Raw genomic sequence first — 16,649 nt, 5'->3', positions numbered from 1 at the left:
TTCTAGCATTTTTGCAGTGCGTAACACTGTGCGCATATAAGTTTCATAGTCAAAACATATGTGCATGTCCAAAGTCCAAAAGCTTCATTTGAATCACAAATCACTGACCAAAACACTGTGGGAAAAATAGGAGCGATCAAGAAGTGGATCAACAAATACCCACCACCTCTCATGTAGTCGGTGGGCAAGGAGGTCACTGTGAAAGAAATTTGAGGTCAATAGCGGGGGCGTTTGCTATTGGGCCCGTCAAACACTCCATCTACAGGACTCCCGCTTCCATACATAGTGGACGGACCACCAGGAGGGCCCTGTGTTGGTGGCTGCTGTGGTTGTTGCTGTGGTTGTTGCTGTGGTTGCTGCTGCTGCTGCTGCTGCTTCGGTGACTCCACCTCCGCTCGTCCTGCCAGCAAGCCACTCAGCGGATATCTGTCGCCTCGCTATGGTATCACAGCAGGATTGGATACGTTGGTATAGCAGCAGGTGTGTTTGTAAGAAGCAAATGCAGTATCCACAAAAGGCCAATCCCGTATTGTTGGTACAATGTGTCAAGAGTTGTTTTGATCCAAGTCATCCACCGAAATCACAGATTGGGGGATTGACAGAAGAGTCAGAGAGAACAACTCTTAATTTGTTTTAGCTTTTTTTCAGCAAATATTTTAAATTATCAATTGATCAATATCAGCGTAGTCTATTTGCCCTCATCAAAATGCTGCTACTTGCATCGAGCCCCCCGCCCCCCCCCCCCAAAAAAACCCAAAACAAGCCCACCCGATAAGGACAATCTTCATGCTAATTGAAGCAAGGTCGCGGCCAAATACGTTACCATGTTGCCATTCTCAGCCATCAGCAGTGGGTTCATGTTTGCAGTTCCCTCCGGGATGATGGCATTGCCCCTTCCGCCCATGCTCATCATTTGACCCTGGTTAGCGCCGGGCCCAGCAGGGGCCTGGTTTAAGCCCTCTACGCACAAAACAGACAAGTCATGTTCCTTACGAGGCACATTTAGCCGGCAACCATTTGACCAACTCGCACACTTTATCTGTTATTTGACGACAAACTGGAGCATTGGTATATTAAGATATTTTGTGATGTTTTCTTTAATCAATGTATATCTTCTCAGTGAAAAACTGCTTTGAGATGATTGCATGACTTGGTGACTTGCTTGCCTAAGCAATTTCAGAGATGGACTCTGGAGCCTGCTTTGACGACCTCAGAGATAAACTATTTAGCCTGCTTTGACGACTTCATAGTCTACTTTGCTTGAATTGTCAAAACTTGATTGTGATCAATGCCACTTGATTACACAACAAACAGTGTGGCGTAGGGAGGGATGAGAATGGCCACTCACCCCTCCCGATGCACACACTTTAGAGGATAAAAGGAGGGGAGCGATGCTCCTCAGCAGAGTCCGCTGTGGGTTAACGTACGAAACGCCCAGCTCGTATTGAAGCTCACTCTGCTGAGGGTGTTGGCTCTCCACCCTAATGGCATACGGTAAGAGTTCTTTAGCTTCATACAACTTGTTTGAACTGTGTTATCACTTCTGTGTGGGACCAATAAAGTGCCTATTGTTGGTAGCCAGAAGTGTCTTGTCGTTATTTCTGAGTGCCTATCTCCGACGATCCTTTATAAAACTTGATATTCATTCAAATTTAGTATCAGAAGTGTTTCAAAACAAGCATTCATGTTTCTCTTGCGGAAGTCATCAAAAGATTGCCATTCAATTCACTTGAAAGAAGCAGCAGATACACCAAAATACAAAGCCGATCATACAGGATTCTTGCTCGGAGACTTGCAAAAGTGCATAAAAGCATTCCAGGCAGGGGTCAGAGTGCTCGTGGGCCGAAGGTAGCCCCGAAGGACTACACGAGTCGGTAGGCTATGAGCGAGGTCTAAAGACAACCTACCGGGGATTGGATCTTGTGATTTCAAAATGTAAATTCTTTCAGAAGCTTTAGAAATAGCGTTGCATACTGACATTTATCTGTTTCCGACTTTGTTAAATCATTGCTGATAATTAATGCGAGACTGCTCCCATACTTTTTGTTAACTAACAAGCGTGACCATGAGTGAGATGCTGAAGCCCCAATTGATGAGGCAGCAGTGCTAAGCGCTTAGAGCACCAAAGGAAGTAAAGCAAGACACAAGTGAAAGTCCACTTCACCTATTCACTGAGTTATGAGTTACACTTATGGACAGGTTAGCATTCAATGAATTCAACCCAACCGTGCTACAGTTAGATGTCGCAAAACTAGAAAGACACAATCTAAATGGACATAAGAAATGAATTGAAAAAAAAAACATCATTGGTTTCTAATTGCTGCACAGTAAGATTTGATACTTGACAAAGTGGAATAGGACAGAGATGTAATTGCGCCGTCTATCTCAGTGGCTACAATAAATGGTCACCCCTCGTGAGGATGAAGCGGGTCGGAAGATGAATGAATGAATAAATAAATAAATTCAGTACACGTCGAAGTTTCAAGTGGATTCCTGTCTTTGAAGTAAGAAGTCCTATCAGTGGCTAGAGAGGGCTGTCCTAAAGGACAGCACAGAGGCACTCATCCTGGCTGCTCAGGAGCAGACCCTGAGCACCAGAGCCATTGAGGCCCAGATATACCCCACCAGACAAGACCCAAGGTGTAGGTTGTGCAAAGAAGCACCTGAGACGATCCAACACATAACTGCAGGGTTTAAGATGCTGGCAGGTAAAGCCTACATGGAACGCCTTAGCCAGGTGGCTGGCATAGTCTACCGAAACATCTGTGCGGAGTATGGACTGGAAACCCCAAGGTCAAAATGGGAAACACATCCGAAGGTGGTGGAGAATGACAGAGCGAAGATCCTGTGGGACTTCCAGATCCAGACTGACAAGATGGTAATGGCAAACCAACCAGATATCGTGATCATAGATAAAGGGCAGAGGAAAGCCGTTGTAGTGGATGTAGCGGTCCCAAATGATGGAAACATCAGAAGGAAGGAACACGAGAAACTCGAGAAATACCAAGGGCTCAGAGAGGAGCTGGAGAGAGCCTGGAAGTTAAAGGTGACAGTCATGCCTGTGGTGGTCGGAGCACTCGGGGCAGTGACCCCCAAACTAGATGAGTGGTTGCAACAGATCCCGGGAACAACATCGGACATCTCAGTCCAGAAATGTGCAGTGCTGGGAACAGCAAGGATACTGCGCAGAACCCTCAAGCTTCCTGGCCTCTGGTAGAGAATCCGAGCTGAATCAGGGACGGACACCACCCAAGTGGTGAGACGAGGATTTTTTTCATTTTATATATATATATATATATATATATATATATATATATATATATATATATATATACATACATACACAGTGCACTCCGCTTAATAGAACACCATTGGGCCGAAGCGCTTCTGTTCTACTAAGCGGGGTTTCTATTAACCGGAGACACTTTATTAGGTGCACCTTCAGACACGTCGACGACCAAGTTATGCACGCAGAAAAACCCCTGCTGACGAGTTAGAAGAGATATTTCGACTGTGGACGTCCATATCTTTAATCAAACAACAAAACAACAACTTTAATCAACTTCAGTCAAACATCTCAAAGAAAAATTTCGTTACTTTTGTCTGGAAACAGGAGTCCGTAATTTTGCGGTTGACTTCCCTCTCAATGCGCTGGATAAGAGGGAAGTCCTGGAAACCGCGGGCGTACCTTCTGAGAATCCGGCAATGCATCGTATCGTCTGAGTATGTCCTTCTTATAGCCCTCGTCTCTTGAATGAAGTTGAAGCCATTGTGACGTGCGTGTGTCTGTGTGGAGTGACGCGTGCTACCTGTTACTGTATACGGCTAGAACTACCGCGTTTTCTCGCGATAGTGGTACAGTATCGCGATAGCTACACTTCGAAAACCACTAGTTTACAATGTTCATTGCTTACGGCCTGTTCTATTAAGCGGAGATCTGTTCTACTAAGCGGAGTATCTTTATAGGAAATTGCATTAGGCAAATCGGTTCCAGAGCCTTTTGCTCTATTAAGCGGATTACTCTATTAACCGGTGTTCTATTAAGCGGAGTGCACTGTATATATATATATATATAACCCTGCAGTATATATATATACACACACACACACACACACACACACACATACACTTTTTTTAAATGAAGAAATTGCATTTGCATGAGTATTCCCAACCTCGGCTAAGTTCTTAATTGATGCACTTTTGGCACCACCTTCGTGGTTTTGAAAACGATGCCAAAGGACAGCAGTATGAGCCATGTTACTTCAATAAATGTTCAGCTGATCAGTCCACATGGAGGATGAGAGCTCAGAGTAGCTTTCATCGACACACCCCGTGACCCAGTACGTACTGTATTCTGGGGAGGGGGGGGGGGGTCTCCTTTGCATTGCATCTCAAGAGGCTCACAAAGAGAACTAAACATATTCAGAATACAATTTTTTTTAGACGGAGCCGCTTGTAACGCAAAACAAATACGATGGCTAGAAAACACAGAAGTCATCATCCACGTGTTCTTGCCTTGACTGCTGTTGACACAATCATGGCCATACCTGCCATATTAACGGCTCCACGGGGGCCCAGATCAGCCGCTCTCATTTCCTGTTCTCTCTGAAAAAAAGTGAAGAAGAACTTTCAAAAGGGAAGCCCTGCTTTAGTGGAAATTTGCACTGGATAGCCAATGCCACAACAGTCATACATTACATGAAAGACATTGGACACATACCACACTGGAAGCTTTTCTAGTTTTCTCACGAATTAGATATCATCATATGTGATATGGGAGAATTTAGCTTTTGCGTGCATATAGACAGGCAAAACAAGCTTGCCACTATATCTTGTACACACACTCACCCAACTGATGTATATACTGTCATAACAGACTGGTTGAAAATTTAAAGTCATTGCAAAAGCAGCCTGAAGCATGAATAATCATCTGCAGTGAAACATTTCCATTGTGAAGCAAGTATGCAATGCTATACTTTTAACCTCATCGCTCCATCCTCTTGGCTGACAGATATGATGATGTACTAATTCATTTTCTGTCCAAAGTTGCGGGTCGCTGTTCAAAATTGGTGACTCTGCTATGAAGCGGTTCCAGCCAGACCATAGTATGTAACAAATGCCAGTGCTCGCTGGGCGCTGGAGCAGCGCAAAAGAGTTTAGATATCGATTATATTTGAAATGTTTTTATTGGCGCACATCTGGAGGCAAAATGACACGTCTATGATGAAGTCTTCAAGTCAAGTCAACAGTATTTATAGAGCACTTTCAAACAGCCATCGCTGCATACAAAGTGCTGTACATGGAGCAATTTAACATGCACAATAAACAGTAAGACAAATCGGTAATAAAGGCAGTAGAAAGCACTAAACAGTAAAACCAAGAACAAAACTAAGTCATGCTGAGTCGAATGCCAAAGAATACAAGTGAAACATCACCCTAAAAATCATGATTTAAGATTATGTCAAAATTGAGGCCATTGTATCTAAAATACTGTTGTTGTTTTTCTAATACGATAATCTTATGTTATCATATGATAAAAATAAGTATAAATCTAATCCGTTTTGTCTTTTGACTAAACATTTGATGTTTATTCAGTTTTGTGTCAAAATATAAAAGTGTAGGTTTCTGTGTGCTTGACGGCATCACTGTGTGCACTTACATTGTCCTGGTAGGCAGGTTTAAAGGTATCTGCTTGACGCCTCATCTCTTCCTGCTCTCGGTGTGTTCTCATCATTTCTTCCTCTCGTCGCCGTCTCTCCTCCTCATGCCTGCCGAGACATGTTAGGGAAAGGGCATCTTGAGTGCTGAGCTGTCAGCTGTGTAAATAGTGATATCATAACAGCATGACACAATCGAACCTGCAAATTCCGTATTTTCCGGACTATAAGTCGCAGGTTTTTTGTAGTTTGGCTGGGGGTGCGACTTATACTCTGAAGCGATTTATGGGTGAAATTATTAACACATTATTTTATCATTTCACATGTTATTTTCACATTAAACCGCAAGAGGCCGGTCTAGACCTGTGTTGATAAAACCACGAAGAGTCTGATGTAAGCGACGTAAAAGAGGAAGCGCTGCACCTTCTACCTCCGGATTTGGTGGAGTTGCTTTGAAGTGAAACACAGGATGAAGATTCCATTGGATTTTGTGATTTGGAGTGACTGATGGTTTGGTGAACTTGTTAGCATGTTCTTGATGCTATAGTTATCTGAATAACTCTTAATATGTTACTTGAACATACCAGGCACGTTCTCAGTTCGCCATTTATGCATCATGTAATGTTAGCATATTGTACACTTATTCAGCGTGTTGTTTTCTTTTTTTTTATAATTGCCTTTCGAGATGACATGTACAGGTATATTCTTGGGGTTGGATTTTAGCACATACATTTCCCCCCAAAATGACACTTATACTCCAGTGCGACTTATGTATGTTTTTTTGTTCTTTATTATGCATTTTATGGCTGGTGCAACTTATACTCAGGAGCGACTTATAGTGCGGAAAATATGGTACATCCAACAAAGACCAAGAAGGTAACACGGTTAACAAAAGCTCCTTTTTTTCTATTGTGCAGGTCCTACTCGAAAACAGCATGGCTCTACCCTCTGTGGTCGCTTTTCCATCAGAATTTTTTCAGGGCCGTGCAGTTATCATGGAACCGTTCCTCAGAACCTCTTCAAGAACGTAAGTCAGACAGCCACTTTCCTGTTTAGGGGCGCTCCACACTACATGGTGTCTCTCAAGTTGGGCTGCCAAGATTAGTCAACTAGTCACAAATAGTCAACAATCACATATACACACCAAATCCCCCCTCGCTCCCTCAAAGGGTAATATCGGGGTGGGGGCACCATCAGCTTAGAGCACCTAAAGGGGTAGCAGCAGCTTCCAAAGAACACATAAGTTGCTACAGAAAGAGAATGTGGTCTACAAATAAAGACAAAAATGGGGATGGAATAAAAAGTGAAACTATTCAAGTGTGCTTAGTTGCGCAGGGCTTGTGAAAATGTTTACCACACACTTCACTTACCGTATTTTCACGACTATTCGATGCACCGTACGGTTGGGCACAGTCTCATTAATGGGTGACATTTCTGTATTTTACACATAGACAAACCGGGCGCAGTTTTACAGTGGTAAAACATACGCCAGCTTAAACATACGGCATGCATGCGCGCACGCTAACACGTTAGCTTGAAGCATACGGTAGCATGCCAAGACATACAGATACAAGCTAAAAACACGTTTTTAAAAAGGCAACGAAAGCAGAACTGAGTTCGGGTGTATTTTATTTAGCCATCGTACAATGTTCTCACGTTTTTCGATCAATCATTCACCAGAAATCCATCAAAGTCCTCATCCTCTGTATCAGAAACAGAGGACTGCACATCCCAGTTGTCATTGAACGCATCACATGCTAAAGTGTGAGTTGCTACGCATTGCCGAGCGGAAAGAAGGAGCAGCAACAGCAAAGTCAACATTTCTCTCGTGTGAAGCTTTCCCACATTTAAAAGTAAAGAACAGAGCGAAACATGGTGGCAACGCGTGTGTGTGTAGAAAGAATTGAACAATTGTGCAAGTACCGTAATTCATCAAAAACGCCGCGTTCCCTCTCGTTGTCAGAGTCACTCTCATTGCCATGCAGCTCCACAGAAATGATGCCGGCCTTGCCAAAAACTCGAACAACAGTGCAAGCAGACACGTTCGTCCAAGCAGCCACAATCCATTTGCAAATTGTGGCGTAACTCGCCCAGCGCTGCCTCTCACTCTTTGTAAAGTTGTGTATGCCATCGCATCCATTGTTCCCATGCCGCTCGCAACTTTACTTTGAACGCCCGGTTGATGCAGATGTCCAGCGGTTGGAGTTCTTTAGTCAAGCCTCCGGGAATAACGGCAAGCTCAGAGTTCATTTGCTTGACTTGGTTTTTCACCGCTGCTGTGAGATGGGCACGCATGCCAAAAGCATAACCGATGGCTTGAAGTTTGAACTGAGCTATACAGGTGTTGGTAACTGCTTGGGGCGACCCTTTAGCGTCCACTTACACGACCACCCTTCACTCATTGGCGGACTGCTCCCCAGCATGCCTGTCCTCTCTCTCTCTCTCTCTCTCTCTCTCTCTCTCTCTCTCTCTCTCTCTCTCTCTCTCTCTCTCTCTCTCTCTCTCTCTCTCTCTCTCTCTCTCTCTCTCTCTCTCTCTCTCTCTCTCTCTCTCTCTCTCTCTCTCTCTCTCTCTCTCTCTCTCTCTCTCTCTCTCTCTCTCTCTCTCTCTCTCTCTCTCTCTCTCTCTCTCTCTCTCTCTCTCTCTCTCTCTCTCTCTCTCTCTCTCTCTCTCTCTCTCTCTCTCTCTCTCTCTCTCTCTCTCTCTCTCTCTCTCTCTCTCTCTCTCTCCCTCCCTCTCTCCCTCCCCCTCCCTCTCCCTCCATATATGTATATATACACACCCACCCTTCCCTGACTGGCCGACGTCTTTGCTGCATGCCTGTCCACAGTCACTTCCGCCTTTTCTCTATATAAACGGCGTGTCGGCTGTCAGTCAGATTTTGGAACTGAGCGCATACACAAGACGCTCCGCATCATAAGGCGTCCTGTCCATTTTGGAGAAAATTTAAGACTTTTAATGGCGCCTTATAGTCGTGAAAATACGGTACTTCATCCACAGGTACATAGGAAATTGTTAATATGGTCAAATATTGTTGTAATACACACTATATGTTTACCATATAGACACTATTTTTATGTCTTGGCGGCAGGCAGCTGTGTCTCTCTCGTACAGTGGAGTGTACAGTGGAGGCTTGCATGGTTCAGCTGATCCTGCCTCGACTGTTTAGTGACTGTTATAACCTGGAATGAGATTGGCTACTGATGAAAAAATCTGAAAATCACATTTTTGTTGAAATACCATTCCCTATTTGCTTGCAAAATGTGTACTTTATACTAAACATGCTAAAGATGATGTGTATTCAATGTACACACTACTTGAAACTTTCACAGAAGAAAAAAAATACCAAGATTGTTCACTATTCTTTCAAGTGAAAATGTGTGCAATTTTGCTTATGCATTCCTGGTGAGCACCAACAAGTAACTTCAACAAGTAACTTCAAATTCGCTGCTCAAAATCAAAACTAAAATAGGAGAGACATTCCCTGCAATATTTAAGATTTGTTCATTACTTGTATTCGTAAAATGTTGTGTAAATATGATAAAAAGCTGTTGATTCTTACCTCATACAGTGATAGTGAAGTCCCAAACTGTTTACATACTATATATGGGTTAAGAATACATTTTCCGTATAGAATGACATCATCACACACTGTGCACAGAGCTTTACCAGCGACATCAAGCTTTTTCACAAAATCCGACACAAGCACAGACAATGGTTCCTCTTTACTGCTTCCTATTGGGGACGCAGTCAGCTTTCTATCTAATCAGTCCGATTGAAACTTGTTTTTCAGATCCGCATCTATCTGACGCACGTTAGCTTTGTCACGAGTCTCGATAACATTCTGCATTTGTTAAATACAGACTACATACACGAGTAATTTCAATACACTACATCCCTTGGTTTTAGGCCATATACGAAGTAATGACAAACGCTTCGTGAGAAAAACGGTATTCAAAATGGATGTTTGCAAACTTTATTTGTAAACATTACGAGTCCCGAGTCTGCTGAACACAAGTAAGTCTGGCAGCCCAGAAATCACACCAGAACCCCCCCCCCCCTAAAATTTTCTCAACGGATTTGGAACAATATAAAAAAAGTTCATTTTGATTGGAAAAAAGTGGAATTCAGCCAAAAATCTCATCCCTGTGTAACGGAGAAGCAATGGGGGCCAGGCCTGGACAAGCAAATCCGGGGCAAAACGGGCTAGTCCATTCTAGAACCTCCAATATAAAAGCGCCTGAAAGGACCGAGAGCTATCAAATTCAAGCCAAATCAGGCCTGCTACATCATTTTACGTGGCCCAGAGCGCAAATCAGAGGCATTGATCTTATGTTGAAATTAGAGGTGTCAAATTATCGTGTTAATTGTGATTACTGTACTTAATTGCAGACATATGTAGCGCATTGTTTTGTTAATAGCATTAATCTAAATTTTAACCTCGAACGTTATTGTTTCTGTAGGTGGGTTGCCTTTTTCTCATATCCCTTTTTATGTGTTGGCTTCCAGTGTTCGAGTTGTTGAGGGTGGGGAAACTACTGTCAGTCACAGCCTGAAGCAGACATTAATTGGCTGTCATTATGTTTGGCCTTGTTTAGCATAAGATGATTGGCTCCCATTGGAGTTGGGTGGGCTAAGTAACCAGGGGTAAGGAGAGGAGAGGTGAAAATAGAGGAGCATGTGAGAGTTTTTGGCACAATGAATGAAAAATTTACTTTTCAAAAATGCACTGACAGTACTCTTGATATAAGTAGAGTGTTGTGCCTAATTTATAAGGGGTTTACTGACCACCGAAGCAAGTCAAGTCAAGTCAACAGTATTTATAGAGCACTTTCAAACAGCCATCGCTGCATACAAAGTGCTGTACATGGAGCGATTTAACATACACAATAAACAGTAAGACGAATCGGTAATAAAGGCGGTAGAAAACACCAAGCAGTAAAATCAAGAACAAATCTAAGTCATGCTGAGTCGAACGCCAAAGAATACAAGTGAGTTTTGAGGAGGGCTTTAAAGATGGGCAGCGAGGAGGCTTGCCGAATGTTCAGTGGGAGGTCATTCCAGAGAGAGGGACCAGCAACAGAAAAGACTCGATCCCCTCTGAGCCTCAGTTTAGTTCTTGGTACTTCTAACAAATTCTGGTCCACAGACCTGAGGCGCCGGGCAGGTGTGTAGGGGCGGATGAGCTCAGCGAGGTAAGGTGGCGCGAGATTATTCAGAGATTTGAAAACAAAGAGGAGCAGCTCAAGTTTAACCTCCCACATTAAAGCAAAGCACTCAGTCGCGAGTCCAGCCACAGCTAACGTTAGCCCCAAAAGTGTTGGCAAAATAGTGAGCTAGAGCAAAAGCTCTTCGCCAAACTAACCTCGAGGAGGCATGACGTCAGCATAGCAGCTGCGTCCTCAGTATCCTCCCAGAAGGTTGATGTTTATTTCAGCACTTTATTTTCTCATGATGAACAGTGTTATTTGTGAAGTGCTAACTTACAGCACTGTGATTTAAGGGTCTCAAATTTATTTGTTATTATCTGAAGCAAGTTCAGTGTTGAGTACTTGTATTGCTCAGAAAAAATGTTCTTACTCTTTTTGATTTGTTAAACTTCACACTTTTTATGGACCTGATATTCTATTTTCATTTTTATTTTGTAATTATTTGGAGATTTACAAAAACAAACAAAACGGTTATATTCACCCTGGTGGTCGAAACTAAAGGTTGCAGGTAGGACTTGGGACTAGTCTCAACTATAGCAGCTAGTGAACGGTTAGGACTGCATTCGTTCAAGTCTGTTTACAAACAATGAAAGACTTTATAATGCCACTTTTTTTTGTCTTTAATCTGCCTCAATAATGTAATGAATTAAAAATTAAAATTGGGGTTTTCTCATAATTTTTTTAGATGAGATTAAAATATAGATTATTAGATTAATTACAGATCAGAATTAATCTCACAATTTTCTTAATCGCTTGACAGCACTAGATGAGATATTGTCAGCATTTGAGGTTACCAATCCCTCCTTTAAAATTATTTGAAAAATAACTGAATTACTGACCAATTTTTTACTGGCTTCTGATTTCAAAAGTTGCTACCTATCATTTGTTGTGCACATGTGACAAAGAGGCGAGCATACATTTGCTGTTTGTGGTTGCTCAGTCATAATGGCCATCCGAGGGAAACCATAACTTTAGGGGAGTTCACACGGCACACATTTGCATCGGTGCTGCACCCAAGTATTTTGTTGCGATATATCTTACATCGCTGTATATTTTGTGGAGCATTCGCATGTAAAAAACTGCTTACTCAAGAAAAGCGTGTAAATCCCGGTGCAGCCCCACTTGCGTTCACACGGCAGTTTCTGCAGCCGTGCAATATGGAAATAAAACATACGCATGCATAAAGTGTACTTCCCCGCCTTGTTTGTGACATATCGAAAAACCATGGTTTATACTTCTCAAGACAAATCAACACTGTGGTCTATCAGACACCATAAAAGGATGAGAGAGAGAAAGGAAAGATGACGGAAGTACAACAGAACACGAAAGCAACGCATTTAATACCCGTATGTAATCAACTCTTCTCACGCGTCGTATCGAGTCTAAAGAGATGTTGGTCTCTTTACAAACACATCAGCTAAACCCCGGTGGAACGAAAAAAGACACTGTGGACAAGACTGCTATTGTCATAGAAAAATATATATTTGGACAGAAAAAAGGGAAAAAACACAGATTACAAATGAGAGCGTGTCCGTCCGACCTCGAGCGTCTTGTCGTCAGTACTAACTTAGCTGTTGTCTCGGCTAGGCTAGCTTTGCTGGTGTCGTAGATCAAAGCACTGATGTGTAACGTCCGTTGCGTCGGCGCTGATTGGTTGAGGCCAAAAGACGCGCGAGTGCGTACATGTTCGCGCTGACGCACGCACAGCAGAGAGCAGCGGACTATCGACTGCTGAGTCGCGCTTCGCTCAAGTGGCGTCGCTACAAATCTACCCCTGTAGCGTTCACATGTCCAATTTTATAATCTGTGCTGCGCCACAAACTAGCATTTACTCCAGAGTAAAATTTTAAACCACCTCCTGAGCAGGGTTAAATTTGTTCCGGTTTAAGCAGTTTTCAGGGGCTACACCGGTATAACTTTGTACGTGTGAACGCTCTATGCGGGGGAGTGTTCTACACCGGTACTACACCGGAGTAAAAGTTGTCGTGTGAACACCCCTTATGATGTGGCCCACGACCAAATTTAGTTTGAAAACCCAAACAAGAGTATTGGCTCTTGTGTTGACATCATTATGTAAGCAAGGAAAATATACCTCAACTCTATCTGTTTTCGTCTGTGAAGCTCCTGGTTGCGAAGCTCCTCCAGTCGCCTCAACTCCTCTTGACGTCTCATTAGATCTGTAAAGTATGGTAATGTTAAGGAGCAGCAGCAAGTGAGACCATTCTAATAACTGAATGGACTAGATAGATTGCACTTGCAGTAATTACCATAATTTCCAGACTACGAAACACATCTGTCACAACAGCTAAAATTAGCAATAAAAACAGTTATACTTTTACTGGCTATTTGGTATTCAAAGTGGTCTCCACGTAATAACAAGGGATATTTGCAAAGATAGGGGTCACACAGATGGATTTTTTTTCGGAACTTCTATCAACCCTAAGCAGCAGTGAACACAACGTACCCCTAAACAATGCTGAATGCAGCTAGCCAGAATCTCTCTTGTTGTCACACGAAGCCAATTCGCTGACAAGCTTTATCTGGCACCATGCACACAAGTCGACGGCAGTGTAGCCTTTGGAAATCCATTTGTTATGTGTTTGCAATGTTGCAGGGGATGTCGCTCCATGGCCAGAAAGGCTGTCTTCTGCGGCTAACCAGTTGCCAACAATGGTAGGCCAAACAAACAACAAAGAGACGGGTGTCGCAGTACAGAGATGGCTATATTTATGGCACTCGTTCCCAATGCTCATTAAACTCAACACAAGCTGCTTATTTTTGTTCTACTGTATACTAGATCCATTATCTTCGCTTCTACACAGCCACGCACACACACTTGCACAACCCACCCGCCACACGCGTGTGCACTCCAACACCAAATAGCCTATGAGTATGAGGGTGGACTCAGACACTTTCGTTGGTCCACTGTGATGTCTTCGATAATTTCATTGGTCAAATGTAACAAGACGTTGGGTAAATCAATTGAGGGTTTGTAGTGAGTGTCAGTGAGAATTCATAAATAAGTCATTTAACATTAAAAGCTGCATGCTTTATAGCATGGCAGAAAAAAGTAAGATAAAAAGTCCAGAAAATACGGAAGCAGTCCAAATAGATCCTACCATGCCTCATCAACATGAGCTGATGTTCATGTTTCGCCGACTCCAATTCAGCCTCCAGCTTCTCTTTGGCCTCTTTAATACTCTTGTCCACCTGCTCTCGCTGTTGTTTCACCAATTCGTCAAGAGCTTTCCAGCGAGACGAGTATTCAAATTCAAAAGTGCCCGGCTGGGCGAAATGTGGTGTTTGCGCCCGTTCCCTGATGAATGACAAGAAAATGCTTCAGTGTTTTGAGTCACTAAAAACCCAAGTCATTAATCATCCTTTGACTTACTTGAGGTACTTTGGAGTTATTGATAACATATTTTCAGGCAATCCTTCCTCATCATCAAAATGCTCTGTGGGCTCTACAATGGCTGGGCAAGGTGTGCTAGGGAGAGGGGCATAAACATGTTTGATCTTCTGTCCGACACCGTACAATGAAAACAAAGATTCTAATTCCGTTTGTATTGCATGCACCCGAACACAAATAGGCTGCTTAGTTTTGGCAACTTTGAATAGCTTGTCATGCAGCGTCAGAATAATCACTCCAGAAAAAACATACGCCGTTAGCAATAACGCTCCCTCCGTGCAGCTTTCCAGGGCTTTACGTGCGGCCGCTTTGCTTGCAAACTCCACAACGCCTCTGCCAGTGGGCCGCCCACGGTCATCTGTGACAACGATACACCGTTCCACCGGGCCAAACTGTGAAAAGGCCTGGGAGAACAAGGTGAGTCACACATCCTCCTCATTACTGCACCAAAAGAGAAAAAAATAGCTATACTAACTCTACTCTGCATTACCTGTTCCAAAAGCTCATTCGTGACAACAGGCAAAAGGTTCCGCACAGAGAGTGCGGCGCCATGAGCGGCAAAGCGGATCCTGATTTGTCGATTATTCAATACTGTCCCATCGAGCTCAGCTTTTGCTATCTCCGCTAGTGTACGGCTCTCCTGAAAGACAGAAACGAAATGGTGAACAGACTCCTAACATCTCTGGAAATATTTTCGTTACTGGTGTATACTGTATATTTTTTTAAACCATGGTACGTACTGTATTATGTTGAGCTTCAATTTTAAATTCAAACTGAATCCCCATTCACAATTTACACCAAAATAATGGACTCTAAAGTTGATATTCAATTAACAGAAAACTAATACACACCAGCCAAAAAGGTGCACATTAGGATCATCGCTTTTCAATCTCACTAATTTTAATCCCTCATCGTGAAACTGAATGAACACTGATGAGCAGTACTGTATATCTTTCTTATATTATCACATATAAACAACAAATTAATGAATATTTAGAAGCTAGTTATAAAAAATGTTCAAGTATGTTGCAGTTGTTTTAAAATATGTTGCAGTTGTTTTAAAATTGCAACTTGTAACAAAAATGCTTCCAATATCTCAAGGTTATAAAAAGTAAGGATAATTTGCAATTTTGGTGTATTAGCAAGAACCATGAAGTTGACGCAGAAGATTTGCTTTGCGGGCTACATCAGATAAGGCGGAGGGCCGAATCTGCCCCCCGAGCCTTGGGTTTGACACACGTGCTGCGAGTCATTTAACGAAAACAAACTACAGTGCTGCAAAACACGCGTAAACTAGCCGAATAGATGAGTTAACCGATATTGTGGATTCATTCATGAACGCCATACATACCAAACGAATAAACCCAAATCCTCGCTCTCTATTAATAAATACTTCGGCTGTATTTCCATATTTAGCGAACAAATTGATGAATTCCTCTTCGGGTATATCCAGCGGCAGATTTGCAACAAAAAGACGGCAGCGTTGCGTGAATGTTTTCTCGCCTGGTTTACGAAAATTTGAAATATTAAGCGTCATTTGTACTGGAGCCTGACCGCTTTCCAACGCGGCTCCTTCGGCCGCAGATAACTGCTCAGCCGGCGCCGCTGGACTGTCTTTGTTGGCCGTCGTTTGCTCATCGGCGGCGGCGGCAGGGGAGTTTGCGCCGCTGTTGGGTGGTGGCGGCGTACTGCCACTTTGCGGGTTTGGTAACTGTACATCTTGGTCAGCCATAGTTTAGAAATGATATCTTTTATCCAGTCTAAATATAAATTGTATGAGGTGAAAAAAGGCTTGAATGGCGATGGAGGACTTGACTTCAATATGGCGACTGATGCGTGCGCGTTTTGATGCCGGAAGTAAACACCAATGCTGCATTCGCGCAAGGGGGGAAATCGGAATTATCCCACTCCGATCGTCTCAGCTCTGACCTCAAAGCGTTCGAGCCGAATATAAACAAGAACGATTGCTGATTCCGATCAATTGTCTGTTGTTTTGGTTCCTCGCAACACATGTTGGTCTCCATCAAACCTTCTTCTCAATTTCCGTCGATTACATCCATCCATCCATCCACTGTCTGAACTGTTTGTCCTCACAAGGGTTGCTGGCCGGCCTGCTGGAGCCTATCCCACGTCGATTCTACATGAATAATCAGTGATTAAAATGTATTGTGCGGGTTTGATCATCTCTGAGTACAGTCAGTATTGAGTGTATATACAAATGTACAGTTTTAGTTGGAGGCAAGGTGTTGCAATGGAATTTTTTAAGTGTATAGAACAAAAGGATTTTGTCAGGCAACAGCAGCCCGACAAATAGTGCTCTTAATCATTGAAGACTTGCCGGTAAAATTGGCTGTATGCTGATAAAGCATCTAT

The 16,649-nt window shown here is 43.0% G+C and overlaps 1 protein-coding gene across 1 annotated transcript; it reads right to left on the bottom strand.

Moving 5' to 3' along the window:
• Positions 1-69: 69 nt before the first annotated feature.
• Positions 70-16,130, bottom strand: pspc1 (paraspeckle component 1). The gene is made up of 10 exons (XM_052052874.1): positions 15,628-16,130; positions 14,767-14,916; positions 14,529-14,680; positions 14,259-14,354; positions 13,987-14,183; positions 12,960-13,044; positions 5,660-5,768; positions 4,548-4,605; positions 824-960; positions 70-437 (listed from the first exon to the last, which is right to left on the bottom strand). The coding sequence occupies exons 1-10, from the start codon at positions 16,006-16,008 to the stop codon at positions 216-218; spliced, it is 1,587 nt and encodes a 528-aa protein (XP_051908834.1). The 5' UTR covers positions 16,009-16,130; the 3' UTR covers positions 70-215.
• Between the last annotated feature and the right edge of the window lie 519 nt (positions 16,131-16,649).

Source organism: Hippocampus zosterae, chromosome 2 (genome assembly GCF_025434085.1).
Source record: "Hippocampus zosterae strain Florida chromosome 2, ASM2543408v3, whole genome shotgun sequence".
Classification (NCBI taxonomy): Eukaryota; Metazoa; Chordata; class Actinopteri; order Syngnathiformes; family Syngnathidae; genus Hippocampus; species Hippocampus zosterae.
The sequence above is the reverse complement of the archived record's forward strand: the minus strand, read 5'-3'. Positions and strand labels throughout refer to the sequence as shown.

Bases quoted from the DNA above. Each gene is read 5' to 3' on its own strand.
- pspc1 (XM_052052874.1), bottom strand. From the start codon at position 16,008: ATGGCTGACCAAGATGTACAGTTACCAAACCCGCAAAGTGGCAGTACG. The intron at 14,917-15,627 runs GTATGTATGGCG...TCTGTCTTTCAG, and splicing joins GATTTGGGTTTATTCGTTTG to GAGAGCCGTACACTAGCGGA. The intron at 4,606-5,659 runs GTAAGTGCACAC...ACTTTTTTTCAG, and splicing joins AACCTGCCTACCAGGACAAT to AGAGAACAGGAAATGAGAGC.